The sequence below is a fragment of the Juglans microcarpa x Juglans regia genome, chromosome 6D, assembly GCF_004785595.1.
Source record: "Juglans microcarpa x Juglans regia isolate MS1-56 chromosome 6D, Jm3101_v1.0, whole genome shotgun sequence".
Classification (NCBI taxonomy): Eukaryota; Viridiplantae; Streptophyta; class Magnoliopsida; order Fagales; family Juglandaceae; genus Juglans; species Juglans microcarpa x Juglans regia.
This window is the reverse complement of record NC_054604.1, coordinates 17,485,156-17,510,089: the sequence shown is the minus strand read 5'-3', so window position 1 is coordinate 17,510,089 and position 24,934 is coordinate 17,485,156. Positions and strand designations below refer to the sequence as shown.

General features: G+C 38.2%; 3 protein-coding genes and 1 long non-coding RNA gene across 4 annotated transcripts; 1 reads left to right on the top strand and 3 right to left on the bottom strand.

Moving 5' to 3' along the window:
- Positions 1-319: 319 nt before the first annotated feature.
- Positions 320-4,328, top strand: LOC121235433. The gene is made up of 4 exons (XM_041131777.1): positions 320-1,754; positions 1,912-2,579; positions 2,745-3,345; positions 3,439-4,328. The coding sequence occupies exons 1-4, from the start codon at positions 320-322 to the stop codon at positions 4,326-4,328; spliced, it is 3,594 nt and encodes a 1,197-aa protein (XP_040987711.1).
- Positions 4,329-5,287: 959 nt separating this feature from the next.
- LOC121235431 (protein FAR1-RELATED SEQUENCE 5-like) lies at positions 5,288-6,439 on the bottom strand. Its single transcript, XM_041131776.1, has one exon. The coding sequence runs from the start codon at positions 6,437-6,439 to the stop codon at positions 5,288-5,290; it is 1,152 nt and encodes a 383-aa protein (XP_040987710.1).
- A 59-nt stretch (positions 6,440-6,498) lies between these two features.
- LOC121235318 lies at positions 6,499-16,373 on the bottom strand. The gene is made up of 3 exons (XR_005934565.1): positions 16,362-16,373; positions 13,858-13,859; positions 6,499-6,636 (listed from the first exon to the last, which is right to left on the bottom strand). It is a non-coding gene; the product is annotated as an uncharacterized LOC121235318 (long non-coding RNA).
- A 7,634-nt stretch (positions 16,374-24,007) lies between these two features.
- On the bottom strand, positions 24,008-24,388 carry LOC121235430. The gene has a single exon (XM_041131775.1). The coding sequence runs from the start codon at positions 24,386-24,388 to the stop codon at positions 24,008-24,010; it is 381 nt and encodes a 126-aa protein (XP_040987709.1).
- Between the last annotated feature and the right edge of the window lie 546 nt (positions 24,389-24,934).

Sequence of the window (24,934 nt, the reverse complement as noted above, 5' to 3'; positions counted from 1 at the left end):
AGAGAAGGGGGACCACGTGGAAAAGGAGGGCTAGAAAGGAACTTTCTCAGGCTTCAAAGCAAGAGGGGGTGATGACAAGAAAGAGGGGTAAAAGTGGCAAGAGTTTAGAAGGAGAAGTGGCATTACCCAGTAAAAAATCAAGGCGGGAGGGAGTCTGTTCAAAAGATAGTTTCGATATTGAGTTGGTGGAGGCTGCCTTGCAGCTCCACCAACAGCCATGATGGGCCTTAGCTGGAACTGTAGGGGGCTTGGGAACCCCCATACAGTGAGAGAACTCCAATGGTTAGTTAAACATAAGTGGCCCAATTTTGTGTTCTTAATGGAAACAAAGTGTGGAAAAAAGAAGGTGGAAGAGGTGAGAACTAAAGTGGGTTTTGATTGTAGCATAGTAGTGGAAAGTAGAGGTTTGAGTGGGGGTTTAGTTTTCATGTGGCATAAGGAGGAGAACTTCACTCTTCAATCTTACTCTCAGAACCATATCTCGATGTTTTGGCAACAAGAACTAAGTGCTGAAAATGTTTTGTTGACTGGTTTCTACGGTTTTCCAGATACAAACCATAGAAGTGACAGTTGGAAGCTTATGAGATTATTGAAACCTAGAGATGGGATGGCATGGCTTTGTTTTGGGGATTTTAATGAGATCATGCATTATCATGAGAAAAAAGGGGGAGCTAGAAGACCCTATAAACAGCTGGAAGAATTTAGAAGTAATGTTGACTTCTGTGGTTTGAGTGACCTGGGTTTTGAGGGCAATAAATATACTTGGTGCAATAATAGAGAAGGATCCCACTTTACAAAAGAGAGACTTGACCGTGCCTTGGGTAATATGGAATTAACCAGGAAATTTTCAGACTGTAGCATTCAAACTTTTGCAGCCTATTCTTCTGACCACAGCCCTATCTATATGGGGTTAAGACTTGGAGAAAGAAGGTATGTTAGAGGATGGGGACTTAGACAAAGGATCTTCAGATATGAAGCCTCTTGGAAACTCCATAATGAGTGCTCCAGGATTGTTGCTAAATGCTGGACACCTCGAAGGCAGCAGAGTGGGTCTTTTTTTATGAATTCTCGGAGAAGCCTTGAGCTTTGTAAAGAAGCTTTGTTGAAATGGAGTAGAACCACCCTGAGTCAGCACAGAAAAGAGACTCAAGCTAAGCTGAAACAATTGGCTAATCTGCAAGAGACAAATACTGGGTCCAGTATGGAGACCATTAAGGAGCTAAAGCTGGAAATTGACAAGTTTCTTGAGGAAGATAATGTGAGATGGAAGCAAAGAGCAAAGCAAGCTTGGCTCAAAGATGGTGATAGAAACTCAAAGTACTTCCACAAATGTGCAAACCAGAGAAGAAAAACAAATGAGATCAAGAACTTGTTGAGAGAGAATGGCAGCTTGACGTGGGACATGGAGGAAATCTCTGAATGCTTTGGGCAGTATTTCAAGTCTATTTTCTCGACTTCAAATCCAGATGGGATAAGGGAATGCCTTTCAAGAGTGGATAGAAAAGTGGATAGGGAGATGAATAGAATGCTGGAAATGAATTACACGGCAGTGGAGGTGAAGGAAGCTTTATTTCAAATGAACCCGATGGGATCACCTGGACCTGATGGCTTTCCTGTAGAGTTCTACCAAGTGCACTGGGATATAATTGGGGATAAAGTCACTAGAGGGGTACTTGAAGTGCTCAACTCAGAGGGGGACATTAGCAGCATTAATGACACATACGCTTATTCCCAAATTGAAAAGCCACAAAACAGTAAGGGATTACCAACCAATTTCACTATGCAATGTGTTATATAAAGTGGTGTCAAAAGTCCTAGCCAACAGACTTAAAAAGATTCTTCCTCAAATAATCTCTCCAACACAAAGCGCCTTTGTTCCTGGGAGGCTGATTCTTGACAATGTGATTGTAGCGTTTGAAGCCATGCATTCCATGTCTATTAAAAGTAGAAGGCAGCAAGGTCATATGGCAATAAAGCTGGACATGAGCAAGGCATACGACCGGGTAGAATGGGATTTCTTGAGAGCTGTGATGGTGAAAATGGGTTTTAATGAGAGATGGATCAGGCTGGTGATGGGCTGTGTGTCATCAGTTTCATACTCAATTCTTATCAATGGATCTCCCCAAGACTTCTTCAAACCTTCTAGAGGAATTAGACAAGGGGACCCATTGTCACCCTATTTGTTCATCTTGGTGGCAGAGGTACTCAGTAATCTCCTCAATCATGCTGAAAGCGTAAAGAGAATACATGGTTATCCTATAGGCAGAGGCCAGATCATCATTAATCACTTGTTTTTTGCATATGACAGTTTACTATTCTGTAGAGCAAAGGCAGAGGAGTGGGCCACCATCCACGATTTGCTTAGTCTTTATGAGAGGGCCTCGGGTCAGCAGCTAAACAAAGGTAAAACTGCTATTTATTTTAGTGCTAATACCCGAAAAGAAGCTAGAGATTTCATCTTGAGCATTGCTGGTACAAGAGCTACTTCATGCTATGATAAGTATCTAGGCTTACCTGCTTTAGTGGGGAGATCAAAACATGATGCCTTTAAAAGCATTCTTGATAGAATGAGAAGCAAGGTGAGTAACTAGAAGTCGAAATTCCTCTCTCAAGCAGGGAAGGAGATCCTCCTCAAAGCAGTGATACAAGCTCTTCCAACCTACTGCATGGGTGTTTTTAAGCTGCCAAAGTCCTTGTTAAAGGAAATTAATAAAGTGATGCACCAATTCTGGTGGGGCCAACAGGATAGGGAGAAAAAGTTGCATTGGGTTTCTTGGAATCTCATGGGAAAGGCTAAGGAAGCTGGTGGAATGGGTTTTAGAGAGTTTGAGAGCTTCAACTTAGCATTGTTGGCTAAGCAAGGCTGGAGGGTAATTCAATACCCTGACTCGTTGGCTTCACAAGTTCTTAAGACCAAATATTTTAGTAGCTCTAATTTCTGCCAGGCCAAGATGGGTGCAAGACCATCTCTCATATGGAGAAGTCTTTTGGCTGCTAAAAACCTCATAATTAAAGGATCTATTTGGAGAATTGGAGATGGTAAGGAGACAAAAATCTGGAAGGATAGGTGGCTTCCTAAACCTTCCTCTTTCATGATTCATTGTCAAGGGCAGACTATAGATGAAGAAGCGAAAGTTGCTGATCTCATTAATGAAAACACGAAGCAATGGGATAGAGAGAAGATATTTAGCATGCTAGGTCCTTTAAATGCTGCCATAATCCAAAGAATTCCCGTGAGTTCTACAGGTGCAAAAGACAAGCTAATGTGGTTAGGCACAAAGGATGGAGGCTTTACAGTGAAAAGTGCATATCACCTTCAGAAGGAACTAATAGCAGAACAGAGGGGTCAGTCTTCTTGAGGATACCAAAACTTTAAAGAGTGGATTTGCTGCTGGAAGTACAAGATTCCAAATGCTGTTAAGATTTTTGTGTGGAGAGCATGCTTAGAAGCTCTACCGACAAAAAATAACCTTTTCAAAAAGAAGATAGTGGACTCTCCATTATGTCCAATATGCTACAGAGAAGATGAAACAGTTGCTCATGTGCTGTGGAACTGTGAACCAGCATTGGATGTGTGGTGCCAAGGGCCCATTGTGCTGCAAAAAAGTACGTTGAGGGCAGTAAGCTTCAAGGAGAGTTTTGAACAGCTAAATGCCCAATGTGAAACAGAAACAATGGAACTTTTTGCTATGACTGCAAGGGGAATTTGGCAGAGGAGGAATAAAAGTGTATTTGAAGGGTCCTTCTTGCATCCTAACCTAATATCCCAGAATGCGGCTCAACAGCTGGAAGAATATAAGGCTGCTCAGCTTGGCTCTAACTCAACAACTAGAAGGAATCCTATTCAAGCAGTGATATGGAGTCCACCTCCTTCGGGAATAATCAAGGTAAACTGGGATGCTGCACTGTGGGAAGATCAAGATAAACTGGGAATAGGCTTGGTAGCAAGAGATCATGAAGGTGGAATTATAGCTTCTAAAAAGGTGGCTAAGGCTGGTTGTGTGATACCATTACTGGCTGTGGCAATAGGAGCCTATCAAGCTGTCAAATTGGCATCCGAAATGAACTTGGAATCCGTGATCTTTGAAGGAGACTCTCTTCAGGTTGTTCAAGCAATAAATCTGCACAAAGAGAGATGGGACAGCGTGGGACTGGTGCTTGATGATACCAGAATGTTATTAGCTCAAGTAGTACATTGGCAATTTAACTTTGTTAAAAGAAATGGAAATGAATTAGCCCACTGTCTTGCAAAGAAAGCTTTAGAACTCACGGTGGAAACTTCCGAAATGGTTGTTATTCCCAACTGTAATGAAATACCTCCTATGTAATTGAGATGAATGAAATTGTTCCTTTTACAAAAAAAAAAAAAAATACCCAACCACATAAAGTATATATGCAAATATTATGTAAATTAGTTCTCTGGGCCTTCTAACCACGGTTGAACCAGTTGTGATCCATAGAGTTCAATTTGCACCGATTGTGATCCATCCAACCCAATCGGCATCGGTTGTGATCCATCCAAATCAAATTGCATCTGTAAGAATTAATATGCAAATATTAGTGTCATGTCAATATTACTAATTGAATCTAAAAAGTGTAGACATATTACACTTTCTTGACTTCCAACCACTGTTTCTCCGAGCTGAGCTCCACCAATTACATTAATTGATCTGTCTTGAACATGTTGGTGATAAATAACAAAAATCAATACATAAATACAAGAAGTCAAATATAAATATAAAAAAAATAATATATTTGCACATAACCAACATTGGACATATCTATCCCTGATGAGCCAAATAAATTCCTGCACGTGTTCGGCACTGGTGTATCTCCTCTATATCTCTAATAAACAAGTAGCATTGGCCATTTATAAGTATTTGCATTAATAAAATAACCCGCATAAGCATGTATAAACAAAATTGAATAAGGTGCACCTGTTTACGTTTCCGGTTTACTGGTTTTTTTTCTTCTTTTCTTTAACTTTCCGCATGTCTTTCTCCATCCTGGATGCTCTCCTGAGAGATGGGGGTCTACCTTTCCCTCTAACAACTACTGGACTGAGTACTTGCTTTGAACTACCCACTGTGGTTGTCTCATTTGTCATACAACCAACATTGGAACCAGTGAGGGTCATTGATGGGGGTTCTTCATTCTCACTATATAAGTCAATCATAGCATATAACTTATGTGTGGCATCCTTAGTATGTTTTTTTGAACCCGCTGCATGAGTAATCATTTTATAACAGATTATCAATAGACTTGAATATCTGCTAGCATCTGCCTGCTAATCTCTTGCATCATAGCTTCTATGGATTAATGTGTATCTCCTTTTAATGTCCTTCCTCCATCGGTCTAAAATGTACTTCTCTGGTAGGGATTTTATCCCATTACATTTAAATACGGCCAAAATGTGCTTGCATAATATACCCCTCATCTGAAATAAACCACAAGAGCACTTTGCATATGCATCTTCCTGACTAAAGTCCACAAAATACTTAACCAACTTAGTAAACTCCTCCACATGAACTTCATCATCTACCAGATAGGTATTTATTGCACCATTCCTCTTAAGTAACTCTGGATCCAGATTGATAATGCCGGTAAGTTGCAGCTGAACTTTCCTAAATTTAGCATTTGTGTACAATTCTTGAAATCTTTTTTCGATTGGAGATCTAGATATGCATGGAATGGTAACGCTAAATGAGTGGAAGTTCGCGCTATTTTCATTCTCAATTTTTTTTTTCAATGCACTATCAAATTGGTCAACAAACTTTTTTAAGTTTGTCTTGGCATAAACATAACCGTCGAAAAAAGCATTTATGCTTTCACTGTGCTGCGTTGTACTCATTCTAGCCCAAAAACACTCTTTCAAAAAGACCGGCACCCAATGCTCACGCTCAATGTATAAACTTTTCAACCAGGTATTCTCATGCAAGTTGTAAGTGGTGATTAACTGATCCCAAGATTTCTCAAACTCTTCAACACTTTGGGTGTCATAAACACATTTCATCAATGCATTTTTCATCCCACTTTTGTAGGAAGCATAGGAGGAAAGCTTTTCAGGTACTTTTTTCAGTATATGCCACAAACAAAGTCGATGTCCACTTTCTGGAAAGACAACAGTAATTACATTTTTCATTGCTCTGTCCTGATCGGTGATAATAAGTTTCAGAGCTATACCACCCATACACTGCAACCAGGTCTGGAATAACCACACAAACGTCTCTGTATCCTCACTGGTAATCAATCCTGCTCCCAACAGAATTGATTGCCCATGGTGGTTTACACCAACAAATGGTGCAAATGGCATCCCATATCTATTCCTCAAGTTTGTAGTATCAAATGTGACCACATCACCAAAGTATTGGTAGGCTTCCCTACTATGGGGGTCTGCCCAGAAGACAATTTTTAACCTCCCTTCATCATCCAAATCCATCAGCGCAAAGAAACTGGAATTTTTGCACTACATCCTACAAAAATACTCTTGAAATGCTCCAGCACCACCTTTCCCAAGTCGTAGATGTCTTGCCTTGTTGATATAATTCCAACAATCTTTTTCCAAAAACGGAAGGTTCTCAAATCCACCAGCGCCAACGACGAGAGATTCGAAACTCTTATTCATTCGGATGCCAGCTTCATCGTTGATATCTAAGACTCTTTTTACGGAGTCACTCACTTCTCTATTACATCGAAAGAAGCGAGATTTTTTTAGACTGAGGCCATAGTTATGGATATTATGAATTGTTGTCAGTCGGAACTTTCCATCAACTTTTAAGGCATTAATCTTTGCCTTACATTCTGTTTTTCCTATGGGACGTGGTCTGGTGACATTCAAAGTCCTATTCCGGGCCTTCCCACCACGGGCACAACCAAGGGTGACATATCGAACAGTCTCATCATCCCCCTTCTCAGTCCTTCTTGTCATTACCCCAAACCCATATTTCTTAGCATACTGCTTATAATAATTCATTAATTCTTCAAAAGAATTAAACTCCATCCCCGACTTGGGCTTCTCAATCGTATCACCATCAACAACATCCTCTAACTGAGATGTCCAGGCAATGCCATCCTCAGTTTCCCTTGAATCTGGTGTATCTTCCTTACTTTCTTCTACTCTAGAAGAGGTACATGGAATATCATTGTGCCTACAATCAGGTGGTTCCTCTATGTTTTTAACCCTTTTGCTCGTAGCAGAGCTTGTAGTCATGAGAGGAGTCGGGTAACCAGCATTCTGCTTTTGGGCGAAAAATCAATTACATTAAACTTAAAATAAAAAACAGGCCAACTTATAAAAACAAAAATACAAAAACACAATAGTAACCGTGCATGTAATTTTCAAAGTTTGGACAAGTTGATGGTATGTCCTAACATGTTATTATACAAGTTATTCATGTATTTTGGAAATAAATATCAACTCAACATAGTCTTACAAATATAAATATAACATACCATGATTGGGAGATTTGAGCTACATGGTATTAGCAGAGATGGGTGTTCTTTCCCTTTTTTCATGCTATATCGGGGATGAACTGCATGATTCCACAAGAGGAATTAAAACTGGTCATATAAGTAGTCCATCCTAAATGAAAAACTCTAAAATAAACAAAACTTTCCGATGCTTCTATTAAGCAACAAAATCATTTTTGGAATACCATGATTCCATGATTCCAAGACATTAAAAATATCTCTAGTACTCGAAAATGTTTTGTTACTTTTGGAACATGGTGGGTAAAAATATCTCCCCCTGCTTTCTTTCCAAAATATGCTCAGTATGTTATTTAATTGCTGTACGAGGGAAACAAGTTTGCTTTTGGTTTGCTATTCTCTAGTAAATGTCAATTTGATGTCTGTTTAATAAAGAAAAATCATATTTATCTTGGAGAAATTTTATAATTTGTCATTAAGCAGAAACAATTTTGAAGGTCTTGTGTTTGCTCAGTTCGAGTGAATCGTGTGAGACACTTGGTTTTCATGTTGACTGGATGGTCATTCTATTTTCTTTTATAAATGCATATGACAATTAATTTCATTACTTGTTTCTATTTCCAAGCTAATATTGCAAATGTTATCAGCACCATTCAACAGGGTCGTTGAAGACAAAATATTTAATGAATCAACATTTAATGCAAATGTTATCAGCACCTGCTGCGTTTGTTTGCTTTCTTCCTCTCCAAATCAACATGAAATATTTATGTGCATCCTTTTACTTAGCTCAAAAGCACTAGCTTGTACATGCAAAACATCACAAATAAAACAAAATAAAATGTGGCTCTCGCTTTTACTTTATAGTCCAGGTGCAAAAATTGTTTGTCCCCTCCCACTTTAATGTGAACTTTCGGATTTTTGCTTGCATTTCAGTGGGAAAAAAAACTACAGTGAGAACAAAACTCATGGCCAAAAGGGGGAAAAATTACAACTTCAATGTAAAGAACTGCAATGGGAACAAAATCCATCCATTTTGTTTCTATAAACAGTAATCCAGGTTGAGAAACCTCGGTCAAGAATCAAATAATGGAAAATACAATCAAACCTTGGTTGTTCTATTGTTCAAAGAATCAAAGATATAGAAAAATAGAAGCATAAAACAGACGAAAATAGAATCAAACCTTAGTCTACCCACGACGGCATGATCTCAAACACAGATATCGACCTTCGAAATCGATTTGGCTTCGATGGCACGATGGGGGTTCGATGGCACAGCGACACAGCTTCTGCTGGGATGGGTTCGACGCCACGATGGGGCTTCGTTTGACCGGACGACCACAAGTAGCGGCAAGTAGACCTTCGAAATTGATTTTGGGTATATTTTGCTTTGCTTTTGATCTGGTTTTGGCGCTCGTGAGGGCATTTTCATCCGTCTGAAATCGATTTTTGCTTTTTTTTTTTAATAATATCGGCTGACGTGGCAAATTTTTTAATAATATCAGCTGACGGCAAAAGGTACGCCATGCCGTGTAGCTATAGAAGAACTGAATCCAAAAAGGTTGATTTTCGAATTCTCCATACGCGTTCTTCCTCTACCAGCAGTCCAACTGAAAATAATTTGCTACCCACACCACAGGTCCTATGGCTATATCTCTTCAACTACCCATGAAGGCATAAATCAAATCCGTATTGATTTAGAAGAGCAATACAAAACAGAGAAGCCTTATAATAAGTCTAAGGAAAACAAAAACAGGAAATGCAATGTGTGCATACATAGGGAAAATGGCCTGGATGCCTAAAATGAATTTGCAAAACCAGACCTGTAAGTCAAGTCAGGGGTCGAGTTGTCATCATGGTAGTCAAGGTCTTGAGAGAGGGTTGATTTCTATGTGAGTTGAGAGAGGAAGAAGTTGATTTCTGTGTGAGTTGAGAGAGGAAGAATGTAACACCCGAACCCAATCAAGCTCAAATTTTATTTATCTATTTATTTATTTAGTTCATTTTATATTATTTGATTTTTTCTTCACACGTTAATTATTTTTTCCCGCATGGTTATTTTTTTTCTCTCTTTCCGTCTATATTTTATTTTTTCCAGTAAGTGTTCGTTTTGTTCACGGCATGCATACACACGCATTCGTTCACGGCATGCATACACACACACACGACTTAGTTTCCGCACGCACAAAAGCTCCATGCACACACATGTCTCTCTCATCTCTCTAGGGTTTCACCTCACATATATATATATATATATACGCACGTACCTGCATGTTAGTTTACCAAGCCTAGCTGCTGCAAAACTCCCACGGCATTCTCCACCCACGCACGCACAGAATCACCATCCACAACCATCGTCCGTTTCGATCTCGTCCCTCATTCCCCTCATCCTCCAGCGTTGCACGTCGCGTGAAGGCTAGTCGCCGACTTTGCCACTGCTCCGCCCTACACCACCGTACCCCACATGGTCTCATTGTCCCATGTTTTAACCCTTCAAAATAGAGTAAGAAAATTGCTCTGTTCCCTCAGTTTTTTTTCAGCCTCGTTAGATGACGGGGAACCACCCAGACAACCTCAAACCGCCGTCTAAATACTCTTCATCAGCCGTAATCAACCGTATGTTCATCATCAACACGGTAAGCCATGCCGAAACTACCCCCTGCCTCTCACGTATTTTTTGTTGTTGTTTTCCTCACGTTATGCTCCCTCTCTCTATGTTTCTCTATTTCTCATTAGTGGCTCTCACTCTCATCGCTCTATCCCTTTGCACTCAGCCACCCAGCTACCAGCGTATCCACCAAAGCCACTCAGCTCCGACCGAATCCCTAGTGTAGCCTCCTTCCTCGGTGAGCCTGGTCACTGCCTCCTCTCTTTTTTCAAACTTGAAAACAAGTTTCAATTTTAGTGGAACCCGATAGTGCCGTTAGCATTTAGTTGGCTTAAATTTCTAGTTTTAGTGAGTTTCCGTTGCATGCATTTGTGGTTCCAGTAAACTTATTGCCTTGCATTTAGAGGTGTTTTGCTCTTTACGTAAGGTGAGGGAAGATTAGATCTAGGATATTACGATTTTACCCTTGAGTTACAAGCCAAATCACAAGGTGGTTTGAGTTTATATTTTCGGTTGGGTTGACTTTTACGATGGGTTTCAGTATGATTACTGATAAATCTTATGTTAATGTTACGAGAGTTTCATCTTATATTATATTAGTCAAAAATATTTCTTAAAGTGCTTTAAATTTGTTATTTCTTTCAAAAGAATAATCGATAATGTTGTATTTTACTATGACTTATTTTATTATATGGTTGCTATATAATTTAAAATATTTTGGTATAATTATATTATCTAGTATCATATTTTATAATTACACTTCAATAGTAAATAAATTAGACTTTTAAATGTTTTTAGTCGAAGTTATTAAATGGACATTGGCAATTTTAGAAAGGGATGATGTATTTTGGGATTACGAGGATTTTAGGTTTTGGAGAATTAAAATAGGTTATTTTATAAGCTTAAGCTTAAATATTGAAATACGTGATTGATTGGAAATTTACGAGAATTATGTAATTATTTTCTAGGTGACAATCAATTATTGTTCGACATTTTTTAGGAAAATTCCGACAACGCTAAGAAGTCCAGGTAAGCTGGGTTCCTATGCTGGACTTTGCATTAAAAAAAATGAGTTGAAGTTGACTTTTTGAAAAATATACATATTTGGTTATGAAAAGAAATTTGAACTACCTCAGTTATTTGTTCTGCATTATTGATGAGATTCTGTTTAAGAAGAGAGTATTTTCCATCATGATTGGTATAGACATGAGCTTATTTTTGACACTTTATTTCAGATTTATGCAAAAAGAGCGAATATAAAATTTGTGCATAAATATTGTAAATATGCTTTGGATCTATTCTGATTACGAAGATAGTATGATTTTGTTCAGTACTCTATTTGGATAAGATGTGATTTCTAAAACCCTTTGGCATGACTCTTTGATTCTGAATTTGATTCAATTTCCGTTCTGTTCTATATGGCCCTGCCACAGGTTATAATAGTGGATATGGCCCAACCATGGGTAATAATAGTGGATACGGCCCAACCACGGGTTACAATAGTGGATACGACTTAACCACGGGTAATAATAGTGGATACGACCAAACCATGGGTTATAATAGTGGATACAGCCCTGCCACAGGTTATAGTAGTGGTCTCTGTTTTGAGTACACACCTTGGTGACAGAGTGATTTATGTTCTGCTTGGTTATCTGCAGATTGTACAACCCTACCATAGGAGTTATACATGGCTTCTGTTCTGATATGATGTTCTAATGATGATGATGATCATTTATACTATGTCGAAAGGATATTTTTGAATGAAATTATTTCTAAATCTTCGCTCTGATATTTTGATAACATGTTTTGCTTCCGCACTCTGAAAATGAAAATGTTTTGTTCTGCATTCTGATTTCTGTAAATGCGCATGTTTACACACTAGTATATATCCTCTGCTTACTGAGTTGTTGATAACTCACCCCTTATCTCCATATATTTTTCAAATAATTTTGATGGTTCAGCTGGAGAACAAGAGTAGGAAGTTTTAGCAAGTTGTGATGATTGAAGTGGAATAAGTGCCTGAGGGTACAAGTGCTTATTTGAGAGTCGTAGTTAGTAAACTGATTTTATTTTTCGGGTATTTTGATTTGATGAGTTAAGGATTATTTCGAGTTTTGGAGAATTTTTAAGTTATGTTTTTGAGATTTTCTTTATTGTCCCTATGGAGGAACTTAGATATTTGGATTGATTAAATGGATTAACATTTTATGAGATTTTATGGATTTTATAGTTGTGTTATTTAAGTTGATTTTAGGTATTAAGAGTTAACTCTCCGGACTTCCGGAAACGAGGCGTTACAAAGAAGGTGGATCGCTGGCAGAGGAAGAACGCGCATGGGGGAATTCAAAAACACTAAACGCACATTTCACTAGAATTATAACAAAAAAAAAAGCCATGTCAAACTTCATGTGCCATATGCGGGAAAGTAAACGGTTGTGTAGATTTTCTCTTATTTATTGAGTAGTGATAAACACATAATATTTTTTACAACACATGTTATAAAATAAAGGTATTTTTGTAAGATGATGTTAGTTTTATAAGGTATTTTATAAAAATATCCCTCTTTTTAAAATATTATTGTATAAAATGTTGTGTGTTTATCATTTTTTTTGGCACACTATTTTGACGAGGATAATGAAAGATTTACAACCCTTTTACCACCACTTTACTATTTCTAGTGTATTTGTTTTTTTTTTTCTTTTTAGTATTCTTTTAATATCTTTAATCATTAAGAAAAAATTTAAAAATATATAATTTCACTAATAGTCACTTTCTTAACTATTAAGTAAAAGATTTTTTTTTTAAAGTTTAAAAATTAAAAAGAATAGTAGAAAGATAGTAGAAGACCGGTATGACTATCATTATTCTTTGAACGAGAACCCCCATTCATGGCAACCCCCCCTTCTCCCTTTTGCTTTCCTTCATAACAACCCCTTCTCCCCTATTGCTTATTTCTCCTTCACCTCTGTGAAGCTTCTCTTCTTCTCTCCCACAAAGCTTACTGACCAAGATAGAACACCATATTGATTATTTTTAATTTAATTGCAGTAGTACCAAATCAATGGAACACCATTCTAATCAAATTTCCAAGGGAAAAGGAAAAAAAATAATCTAAAGATAGGGATGATAACATATGACACAATATGTTAATCTAACACAAACATGACACGAAATTAACAGGTTTGGGTTTAACATTAACAGACTCGGGTCAAAACGGGTTGATCTATTAAGACACGATTCATTAACGAGTCAATCTGCTTGACCCGTTAGTGATCTGTTTAGACCCGTTAAATTTTTTTACTCAAAATTACAATTATATTATTTTAACCTAAAAAACAAAAATACTCTAATCCTATTTCATATTTCCTAACTCTCTCTCAAAACCTCACTCTCTCTCATTTCTTAGTTGAGTCAATTCTCACGAGTTACAATTGCCTTCCACACTTCCTTTAGATTTTAATTTTGGTATTTTTATTGTCTGATTCTAATTTTAGACATATGTAGTTAGTTTTATATTTTTTGGAGATATTGTGATTTTAACTTTTATGCGAAATTATATTAATTAGGTCAAATAGATTATTTGGGTTAATTCAACTCATCTATATAAACGGGTTAACACAGGTCGTATCATGTCGATATATTTTTAATTAATTCATAATGGGTCAAAACGAGTTGTGTTGTGTCAACCCATTATTTTGTTGGGTCGTTTAGGGTTTGGAAATCTGGCCCGTTAAGTTTAACAAGTCGTGTTCGGGTTGATATATATAGTATAATATACACAACTTGACACAACACGAACACGACTCGTTAACGTGATTTGCCACTCCTGGCTGCAGGTTGCACATGATTGTTAGCCGTTAACCACCGTGGGTGCTGAATTACTAGGAACAACATTTATATTTCCAGAAATTAGAGAAGAAATTCAGCAAATGGAGAGCCCTATCTCCAACCAACATAGATTTCAACTTTCATTCACAGGCCACTTGTTTAGTGCCAAAGCTGCTCAAGTAGACAACAAAGACTTGCTCTACAGCTGAAAGTGGCCGGGTAGCGATAATCCATGATTAAGATGTCTTTTCCAATCTTTCCAAATTGCAAGATTACTTGTTCTAGCTGAAACATTGTGAGATGGACCACAATAACACACCCCCTAAAATTCAAGCACCAGCACTGTAGCTACTAAGGCTATCTAGGAGCCTTGTTCTCAAGGACCAGTGGCTCTCCCAAGCCCGAGATTGATACCGGTGGCTTGAGAGGTTCGTGGAGCTGAAATCCATTGTTATGATCCTTTGTGATGGCAAGAAGGAGAAGAGCAGAGGGTGAGGGTTCGCACGGGAGAAGAAGAGAAGTGGAAGCCAGAAGATAGGAGAACTGAACTTGAAGTTTGAAGATTTGGGGACTTAAACGCAAGAAGCAACTCAAAACGCATAGTTGTAGCCTAATAAAAGGCACCGTCGAGCAAGGAGTTAGGGACTCAAAACACATAGCTGAAGTGTTACTAAAACGCACCGTTCCATCCTAGTGCTGAAGATTCCAGAAGACTATTTCTTTCCTTGTTGTTTTCTTTTCAGTCAGTAGTTAGTTATTTTCCATTAACACGTGTCTTTCTGTTATTTGCTTATATTGTATCCTTGAGTGGATATGAAGGAAGGCACTGCAGTGTCAGAAGTCAGACTGTATTTTTCATGAATTTGGACTCTTGCTAGGAGGTTAAGGGATTCCCTCGAAAGAACCCTAATATCATTTCTATTCCAGAACTTTCTTTGTCATTTTCACATACACAGAACCTGCATTCATCTCTTTTCCATTGACAACACATCCATTTTTCCATATTCAGTCCGCTATACACACCATATATTTAGAACCATTATAAGTGGTATCTAGAGCCCTACGTTCCTAATGGCTGAAAATCAAAATCCAGAACCAAACAGTAACAACAAGAAATGCTAGTTCATCATGAACAAGCAATCCAAGATCTAAGAGAGCAAATGCACTGAATGACAGAATGATGAGAACAATCCTAGCTAACCAAATCCTGGAGCATTAGCGTGGAAGGAGAGCATGAAAATGAACACTGTAGGCAAGGACCTAGGGGGGTCAAACTAGACTTTCCTCACTTCAGTGGAGAAGACCCAGCAACTTGGCCCTTCAAGGTGTCTTATTACTTTACATGCTATCAAACACCTCCTGTGCAACGATTAATGATGGTCTCGTATCACATGGAGGGCGAGGCCCTCATTTGGTAGCAGGATGTGTTTGACACAGGGTAGTTTACATGCTAGCAGACTTTTTCTCAGGCCCTGCAGCAACATTTTGGCCCCACAGTGTACGATGACCCGATGGAAGCTATCACCAGGCTAAAACAAACGCCCACAGTGGCTGTTTAAAAGGGTCAATTTGAGGCTCTCTTAAATCGACTCAAAGGACTGTCTGAAACCCACAAGTTGAGCTGCTTCTTAAGCAGACTCAAAGATGAGATATGTCTTCCTCTTCGCTTATTGAATCCAGTGAGCCTAAACACAATATATGGCCTCGCAAAAATATAAGAGGAATATTGTGTTAGTAAAAAAAATTTGTCAAACCATGGGTAAATCGAAACAGCCAACAAAATACCACTGGAAGCTAGTGGTCAGATGCTACTACAACACACACTCCAAGAACCCTTACCCCCATATGGAAGATTTCCTCTAGCCAAATGGATGAAAAGAGGAAGCATGGTTTATGTTACCACTGTGACAAAAATGGAATCCAAATCATGTGTGTAAAGCCCCTAAAGATTTACTTCTTACAAGCCACTGACCAGATTTGCCAGGACAAAGGAGAGGAGGTGTTCTATGACACAACAGATTTGGGTGAGACAACTTCACCACCAACACCAGATGAAGGACTTGTCATTTCTCTTAATGCCATAACAGGTAACCCTTGCCCCAAAACTATGAGATTACTTGGAAATATAGGTGTTGTGTCTATAATTTTAGTGGATTCAGGAAGTACTCACAACTTCATGGACCCATCTATAATTAAAAGAACTCAATTGCAAGTTAATGGGGATGTGCATCTGAAAGTGCAAGTAGCAAATGGTGATATTGTTAAAACTTTGGGATCTTGTAGTGAGGTCGTCACTAAAATCCAAGGGGCTTGTTTTAAACCTTCTTATTTTGTGTTACCCTTAACGGGCTCCGATGTTGTATTAGGGATTAAGTGGTTGGAATCCCTTGGATCTATTGTTTGGAATTTTTCTGCATTGTACATACAGTTTCAATGGTGCAGAAAAACAGTGGACCTGAAGGGCCTTAAATTGGAAGAAACCTCTTTTGGTGATTGCCACAAGTTGTTTATAAATTCTCTTTACAAGGGAAAAAGCCTAATCTTACAATTGAATGCCCAACCTGCACTACTGACTAGTGAGGTGCAAAGTCTCGAAATAAAAAAGGTCTTAACAGCTTCTCAAAATGTTTTTAAAGAGCCAACTGGGTTGCCACCAGTGAAGTCTCACTTCCATAGAATTGTGCTAAGGGAAGGCACAAGCCCTATCTCTACAAGGCCTTACCAATATCCTTACTGCTAGAAAATAGAGATTGAAAAAATAGTGGCAGATCTTCTTAAAACAGGGGTTATTAGGCCAAGCTCAAGTCCTTTTTCATCCCCTATCCTACTAATCTGAAAAGCTGATAGGAGTTGGTACTTATGTGTTGATTATTGGGCCTTAAATAGGGAAACAGTGAAGGACAAGTCCCCATACCGGTGATTGATGAATTACTAGATGAATTACATGGAGCAGCAGTATTCTCCAAGTTGGACCGTAGGTCCGGATATCACCAAATTCAAGTAGTACTTGAGGATGTTCCTAAAATAGCATTTCGAACTCATGAGGGCCACTGTGAGTTCTTGGTAATACCCTTTGGGTTTACCAATGCCCCTCCACCTTTCAAGGGCTAATGAACACCATTTTTAGGCCTTATTTAAGGAGGTTTGTCTTAGTATTTTTGATGACATCTTGGTGTACAACAGCACCATGGAGCAACATACTGGACATTTACAACAGGTTCTACAAACCCTATTTGTGCATTGTTTGTTTGCTAAGCTGTCCAAGTGTTAATTTAGGGTGCATGAGGTCGATTAGTTGGGTCATATTGTGTCGGGGCAGGGTGTTAAGGCTGATCCAAAGAAGGTAGAAGAAGCAATGATGGAATGGCCTACTCCAATTAACACTAAAAGCTTGACGGGCTTTCTAGACTTGACGGGCTATTATAGGAAGTTTATTAAGAGTTATGGCCTTATAGCAACCCTACTCATGAGTATACTAAAGAAAAATTCGTTCAAGTGGGATGACAAGGCTCATAAGGCATTTTTGGAAAGTAAAGCTGTTGTTTCAAAACCACCAGTTCTAAGGTTGCCTGATTTTACACAAAACTTTACTATTGAGTGCGATGCAAGTGGATGTGGAGTCGGGACAGTGTTAATGCAAGGAGGACAACCTATTGCTTTCTTAAGTAAGGCATTAAAGGGAAGACTCTTGACCTTTCTACATATGAAAAGGAATTGTTGGCTCTTGTCACGACAGTCCACAAATGGAGGCTCTATTTATTAGGCCAGACTTTTATTGTGAAAACAGACCAGCAGTCACTCAAGTACTTGCTTGACCAAAAGGTGGGCACAGTTAAACAAACAAAATGGATCACGAAACTGATGGGGTATGATTTCTCTATCCAGTATAAACAAGGCAAAGAAAATAAAGTGGTTGATGCCCTTTCGCAAAGGCATGAACTAGAATTGACATCAAAGGGGTTTTTGGGTCTTATCACATTCCCCACACCAAATTGAATAGAGGAACTCAAGATGACATATGCAGCATCACCTGAGTTGAGTGAGATCATACAGCTGCTAACTACAAGTTAGCAAGGGCCTAAAGGATATATGTTCTAAGACAGGGTTTAATTTTGAAGAAGGATAGACTGGTCATAGATCCACAATCCTCATTCAAGGCTAAGGTCCTAAACCTTATCCACTCTGACCCTCAAGTTGGTCACTCTGGGTATTTGAAGACATACCAGAGAACAAAAAGAGATTTCTTTTGGCGGGGAATGAGAAAGGACATCAAACAGTTTGTACAGGAGTGTGATGTATGCCAAGTGAATAAAACAAAACATATTTTACCCCCTGGCCTTCTTCAACCTCTTCCCATCCCAACTCAAGCATGGGAAGCGATCTCATTAGACTTTATTGTGGGACTGCCTAAATCCCAAGGGGTCAGTGTAATATTAGTGGTTGTGGATCGATTAACAAAATATGGCCATTTTATGACCTTGGCACACCCATACACAGTTGCTAGGGTAGCCTAATTATTTCTCAAAGAAGTGCTTAAATTACATGGTCTTCCTAAGATCATGCTTTCTGATCGTGAGTCTATTTTTCTAAACACTTTCTAGAAGGCTTTATTTGAGTTGTAGGGATCTACCTTACATTACAGTTTAGCCTACCATCCAAAAACTAATGGTCAAACTAAAGCACTCAACAAAACTCTCGAAGGATACCTACGTTGTTATGCAGGAGCTAAACCTAAGGGCTGGGTGCAGTGGTTACTGCTGGGCGAATGGTGGTATAGCACATCATACCACACTTCGACCAGGATTTCCCCATTTGAGGCTCTCTATGGGTATTGTCCTCCGAAACTCAGTTCATATATACCAAGCACAACAATCAATGATGCAATTGATAAATAGCTCCGCACAAGAGATCAAATCAATACATTGCTCAAGCAAAATTTGGAAGCATCGCAACAAAGGATGAAACTTTATGCTGACAGGAGGAGAACAAAACGAGAATTTATGGAGGGCGACTGGGTTTACCTTTGTTTATAGCTGTATAGACAGAACTCACTCTCGACAAGGCACAACCTCAAACTATCCCCACGATTTTACAGGCCATTTCAGGTAGTCCAACGAGTTGAAAGGGTAACCTACAAGCTTGATCTGCCACCATAATCAAGGATCCACCCGATCTTTTACATTTCATGTTTGAAATGCAAGCTGGGAAGCCAGATCAGTCTGCTTCCTACACTCCCTCCAGTCAACATTGACGGGGAGATTCTACCAGAGCCAAAGGCCATCATCGACAGACGAATCAAACGGCAAGGAGACAGGGCTTGCACGGAGGTTTTAGTCAAGTGGATCAGGGCTTCCTCGGAGAATAATAGCTGGGAACCACTTTGGAGGTTGAAGGAGCTCTACCCAAACCTTGTGGGCAAGGTTCTTTAACAAGGGGGGTTTGTTATGATCCTCTATGATGGCAAGAAGGAGAAAATCAGAGGGTGAGGGTTTGCACAGGAGAAGAAGAGAAGTGGAAGCCAGAAGATAGGAGAACTGAACTTGAAGTTAGAAGATTTGGGGACTTAAACGCAAGAAGCAACTCGAAACGCATAACTGTAGCCTAATAGAACGCACCGTCGAGCAAGGAGTTAGGGACTCAAAATGCATAGCTGAAGTGTTACTAAAACACACCGTTCCATCCTGGTGCTGAAGATTCCAGAAGACTATTTCTTTCCTTGTTGTTTTCTTTTCAGCTGTAGTTAGTTATTTTCCATTAACACGTGTCTTTATGTTATTTGCTTATATTGTATCCCTGCATGAATATGAAGGAAGGCAGTGCAGTGTCAGAAGTCAGACTGTATTTTTCATGAATTTGGACTCTTGCTAGGAGGTTAAGGGATTCCCTCGAAAGAACCCTAATATCATTTCTATTTCCAGAACTTTCTTTGTCATTTTCACAAGCATAGAACCTGTATTCATCCCCTTTCCATTGACAACACATCCATTTTTCCATATTCAATCCGATATACTCACCATATATTTAGAACCATTACATCCATAATCAAATAATTTCCTTTCGGTCCTAGTAACGAACAAACCTGCTTAGAATGAAATCTCTGGCTGGATTGACTATTTAGTTGAACCATAGCTTCACTGAGTTTTCTTGAGAGGGAGGAAGAGAATAGATCGGTCTGTGCTACACAGATCTTACGATCTTTCCTTTCGATATTGCGAAAGTTGAATAAAATATTATTAGAATTTTTTTAATATTATTATTCTTTTGAAATTTAAAAAAATTGAATTATTTATTATATTTTGTGTGAAATTTTAGAAAAATTGTAATAATGAGTTGAGATGATTAATTGAGCCCTTGTGTTTCACTTCACTTTCATTTTCATTTTTTTAATTTGCCACGTCAGCTGACTGCATGGAGATTGCAATTTGCCGATTGTTTATAGAAAAACTGTATTTATATCATGACAACATCTTTGTGGAATAAAGTCCCTAGTTCAATTGTTATTAAAATCTAGAATAATTATATTGGAATGTCTTTATACCACACACTATTCATGCGACAGAGTTTAATTTAAAAGATAAATTTTAAAATTTAAATCTTATAAATCAAGATCACTATACATAATCGAAGATTTGCAATCCAAACAGATTATGAAGAGGAAAAATGCCCATAACCCATAAATTGGACATAACCCACCAAGCCATCACTAGAGATAAAGGGGAGATAAGGAAAGAGACAAAAGGGAACAAGAAAAGAGACAAGACGGAGACAAGAGGGATATGAGGGCTGTAAGTGTCAAAGGGTAGGAGGGAGTAGGCAAAGTGTTCACGCAAGGGAGATCTGGCAACTCATGACAGGCTGGCATGTACAGTAAAGGGTTAGGCAAACATATAAAAGGGAATGCTTAGATAACATAGGGATAGATATAATGAATTGATGACCTCTACTTTAGAGACCGACTCAATACTCCCTAGATCAGATCATCCTCTTCTTTAGTAGCCTCTCGAAGAAGAGCTCCAATTTTCTCTATACAGTGAGATATGAGGATCTATAAGTGACTGTAAACAGATATATTATAGTGAAGAATTCGCTCCCCAAACCCCCGTAGAAGTAGGCATATTGCCAAACTACGTAAATCTTGGTGTCCATCTCTCTTACTTTCCTGTACTTATTTTCCATTCACCGCCATGGACATATGAACTGCCACCATAAAGCTGCACCAGAACAATGTAGGGGGCTCCAAATAATTCACATCATGCCACTGTTGGTGTAGAGTTGCCCAGGCCTGCAAAATACAATATCAACACATATAATTTCTAAGATTTCAAATCCATCGGTTTTAAAACTTTTTGTTTGGAATTATTTTATAAACGAACGAATTTAACTCGTTTTCATTCAAAATCCACCTCAACTCATTTTATCCCATCATTACAACTTTCTCAAATTAATATAATAAAGAATTCAACTTTTATTCTACTATTCACAAACCATCTCAACCCATCCTAACTCATCTCTGAATTCAAACCACTCTTAAATCTTCATAATTTGAAACCTATTAGTTGGATGCTTTTAGAATGTTTAAATTTTGATTTTGAAATCCAAATCAATTAAGAATATTTTCTTTCTATTTCCACTATATTTCTTATATAAGAAAAAAAAGGAAACTAGAAAATTACATACTTGTAAAATATGTGTTTATGTATATGAGTAAGCATGTGACAAATAAGTAAACTGGACACAATCAAGATAATACCTATTTTCATGAAACTATTTAAAACTTCATTTCTTCTTAATAAAACTAATACAATAATATCAATGAACGATAACCACAATTAGCATTTTTTAAAAGTATTAAATCTTTAAATTAAATTCTCAATCCACATGACCACGTCAAAATAGACATATATATATATAATACAAGAAATATGAGTATTTATAACGAGTTATTTACTACGATAATAACTATTTGTAATGAGAATAGACTCATTTTGACAGGAAATATTCATTCTAACATGAAATAACTAATCACAATTAAGCCGTTTTCTTGCAGAAAATACATCTTCAAATATTTGAAAAATATCATTATACTCATGACTAGGCCGTATACCATATTTCACTCTGTGATAGGGTTATAAACTACCATTATACTTGTGGCTGGGTCATATACCATGTTTCACCCCCATGGTAGGGTAATAAACCACTATTATACCTGTGGCTGGGCCTTAACAGAAACAGAACAAAGCTTCATCAGAAACAGGTCATATTTAGATACAGAATCAGAAGTACATGCCAAGATTTTCAGATGACACATCACATCAAAATTGAATACTGAACACTTTTTGAACATTTCACATATCTACGAATAATAGAAACAAAACTTTTTCATTTAATCAAAGCAAAACTTTTGGGATCGTATATTCGCTCTTTTTCACAGTTCAGAAATAGAATGCTAAAATCAGCTCATGTCTACATCAGTTATGACAAAAATACTTTCTCTTATATAAGATTCATGCATATGCAAAACAATTAACTGAGGTCTTTTTTCAGATTGCTTTTCAAAGATAAACATGTATATTTTCAAATTCGACCTCATTTCATTTCTTTTGTGCAAAGCTAGCATATGAACCCCGCTTACCGGACTTCCGTGTATTATCTACACCTTGAGTCGAAACTATAGCAGTAATACCACCTAAACAAAACATAAGCCCAACATTTAATTAACAAATCCAATAAGCTACTATTTATTGAGTAATAGTCCAAAACAACCCATTTTTAACTCAATGTCTATCACAAAATTAAACCCGAACAGTCCTCTCCTCAAACCATTAGCATTTGAACCCCAACACAGCCACTAAAATCTCCACGTAGTAGCCAAACATAAATCGTACAACTTACCTCTTACAAACATGCATTTAATCAAAGACAACCAACTCCAAAAACACCACTCCATCCTTGGCCATTGCTATTCCCAACCAGCTATGTAATTATAAATCCCCGCATCACCACATCAATTTCATATTATCCACATTTCAATCCAACCAAGTGATTCCAAAAATATCACACTCGCTACACAACTAAACATAAAAGTCTTCACATTAAAACTAGAATACAAATCATAATATCAAGTGTGTATATAATAAAAACGATACTATCGCTATAGATTAACTTACCTAAATTCGTGAGTTTAGTACGATGAAAAAGGAAGCGAGCAGAATGCTAACTTATGATTATTTCAATGCCCTGCAACACAATGACAGTGTTAGTTGGGGTTTACACTTGTAGTTAAAGAACAACACTATCAATGCTTCGGAAGGGCATTACCTAATAAACTCATAAATGGCTTCGCACAACCATGATTCAAAGCAACCACATAATACTAAGCCCAAAACTCACTGAAATCTAGTGAAAGAGATAGTGATCTGTACAGTGAGGGATTGAGTGGTCTGAGTGTGAGTACAGTGAACTAAAACATAGAGGGTGTGCATGAAAAATAAATAGAGGATAAAAATAAAAATAATAAGGAGACTAAAGTCATTCTGTGGGAGAAGAGATTTTTACCAAAGCTAGCACTTCCAATGCAAGGCTTGACGGCAGTACTAGAATCTGGAGACCAACGAGCAGACTGTACATATGCTCAAGGAAAAAGATTCATGAAAATGTCGGAGAGGTAAGAATGGGAAACAAAAGAATTGAGAAGGAGAGAAAGAGAGGTTCACCGTGTGGAATACTCTATGGCAACGAAAATGGTATTTGGGAGGCCACGCACTCACAATTATGAAGAAAGAAGGAAAAAAAAAAATTATTCATAGAGGGGAGTTGAGAGTAGTTCAATCCTATTGAGAGGGACAAACTTGATGTGAGAAGAAGGGAAAAAAATAAACTAATGAATACGTGGGGAGATGGCTCACGAGATGGGGAGGTTTACGAAGAAAACAAAAAACTGGGAAAGGAAAAATGAAACCGTCGGAGAAGATAGAAATCAAAAAGGGAAGAAGGAGACTCACTCAAAACGTCGCCATTTAAGTTGGGTTCTTCTGAGCCAGGCTTCATCTGGACCTGGGCCTTGGGCCAGAGTGTTACATCCTCCCCCTTTTATAAAAATTTTATCCTCAAAATTTGTCACAAGTTATCAAGATCACTGTCGAATAACTATGGGTACTTGACTTGCATTTCTTCTTCTAATTCCCAGGAGGCTTCACTAATACTATGATTATTCCATACCACTTTAGCCAATGGGATAGCCCGATTCTGTAACACTTGTACTTGTTCTTTTCTCTCTACAATCTGCATCGACTCTTCTGTATGAGTCAGATTTTCCTGAAGTTGAAGAGGCTCGTAATCGATAACGTGGGTGGGGTCGAGTATATACTTCCTCATCATAGATACATGAAATACATCATGTACCCCTAATATTGCTGGTGGTAGGGCTACCCTGTAAGCCATTAGGCCAATCCGATCAAGAATCTCAAAGGGCCCGACAAATCTAGGGCTCAACTTGCCCTTCTTTCCAAACCTCATGACCCCTCTCATCGGTGCAATCCTCAAGAACACCTTGTCCCGACCTCAAACTCTAATTGGCGATGACTGTTATCTGCATAGCTCTTCTATTGACTTTGAATTGCTCTCATTCTGGCTCGAATGGTCTCTATCTTCTCTGTTGTCTTTTGTATAATTTTTGGACCCCAAATTTGTCTTTCCCCCACCTCGTCCCAATACAAAGGAGATCTACACCTTCTACCATAATGTGCTTCATAAGGTGTCATCTCAATACTAGCCTAGTAACTGTTATTATAAGCAAACTCGACCAAAGGCAAGTGTTGTATCTAGGTTCCCTTAAAATCTAGCGTACACACCCTCAACATGTCTTCCAAATTTTGAATGGTCCTTTCCGACTGACCATCCGTCTGCGGGTGAAATGCAGTGCTGAAATTTAACTTTGTGCCCATGGCCTTCTCCACCAAAATTTTGAAGTGAAACAAGGATCCTTATCCTACACAATGGACACAAGTACTCCATGCAACCACACTATTTCCTCTACATACAGCTCAGCTAGTTTCTCTAGCTTATAAGAAACTT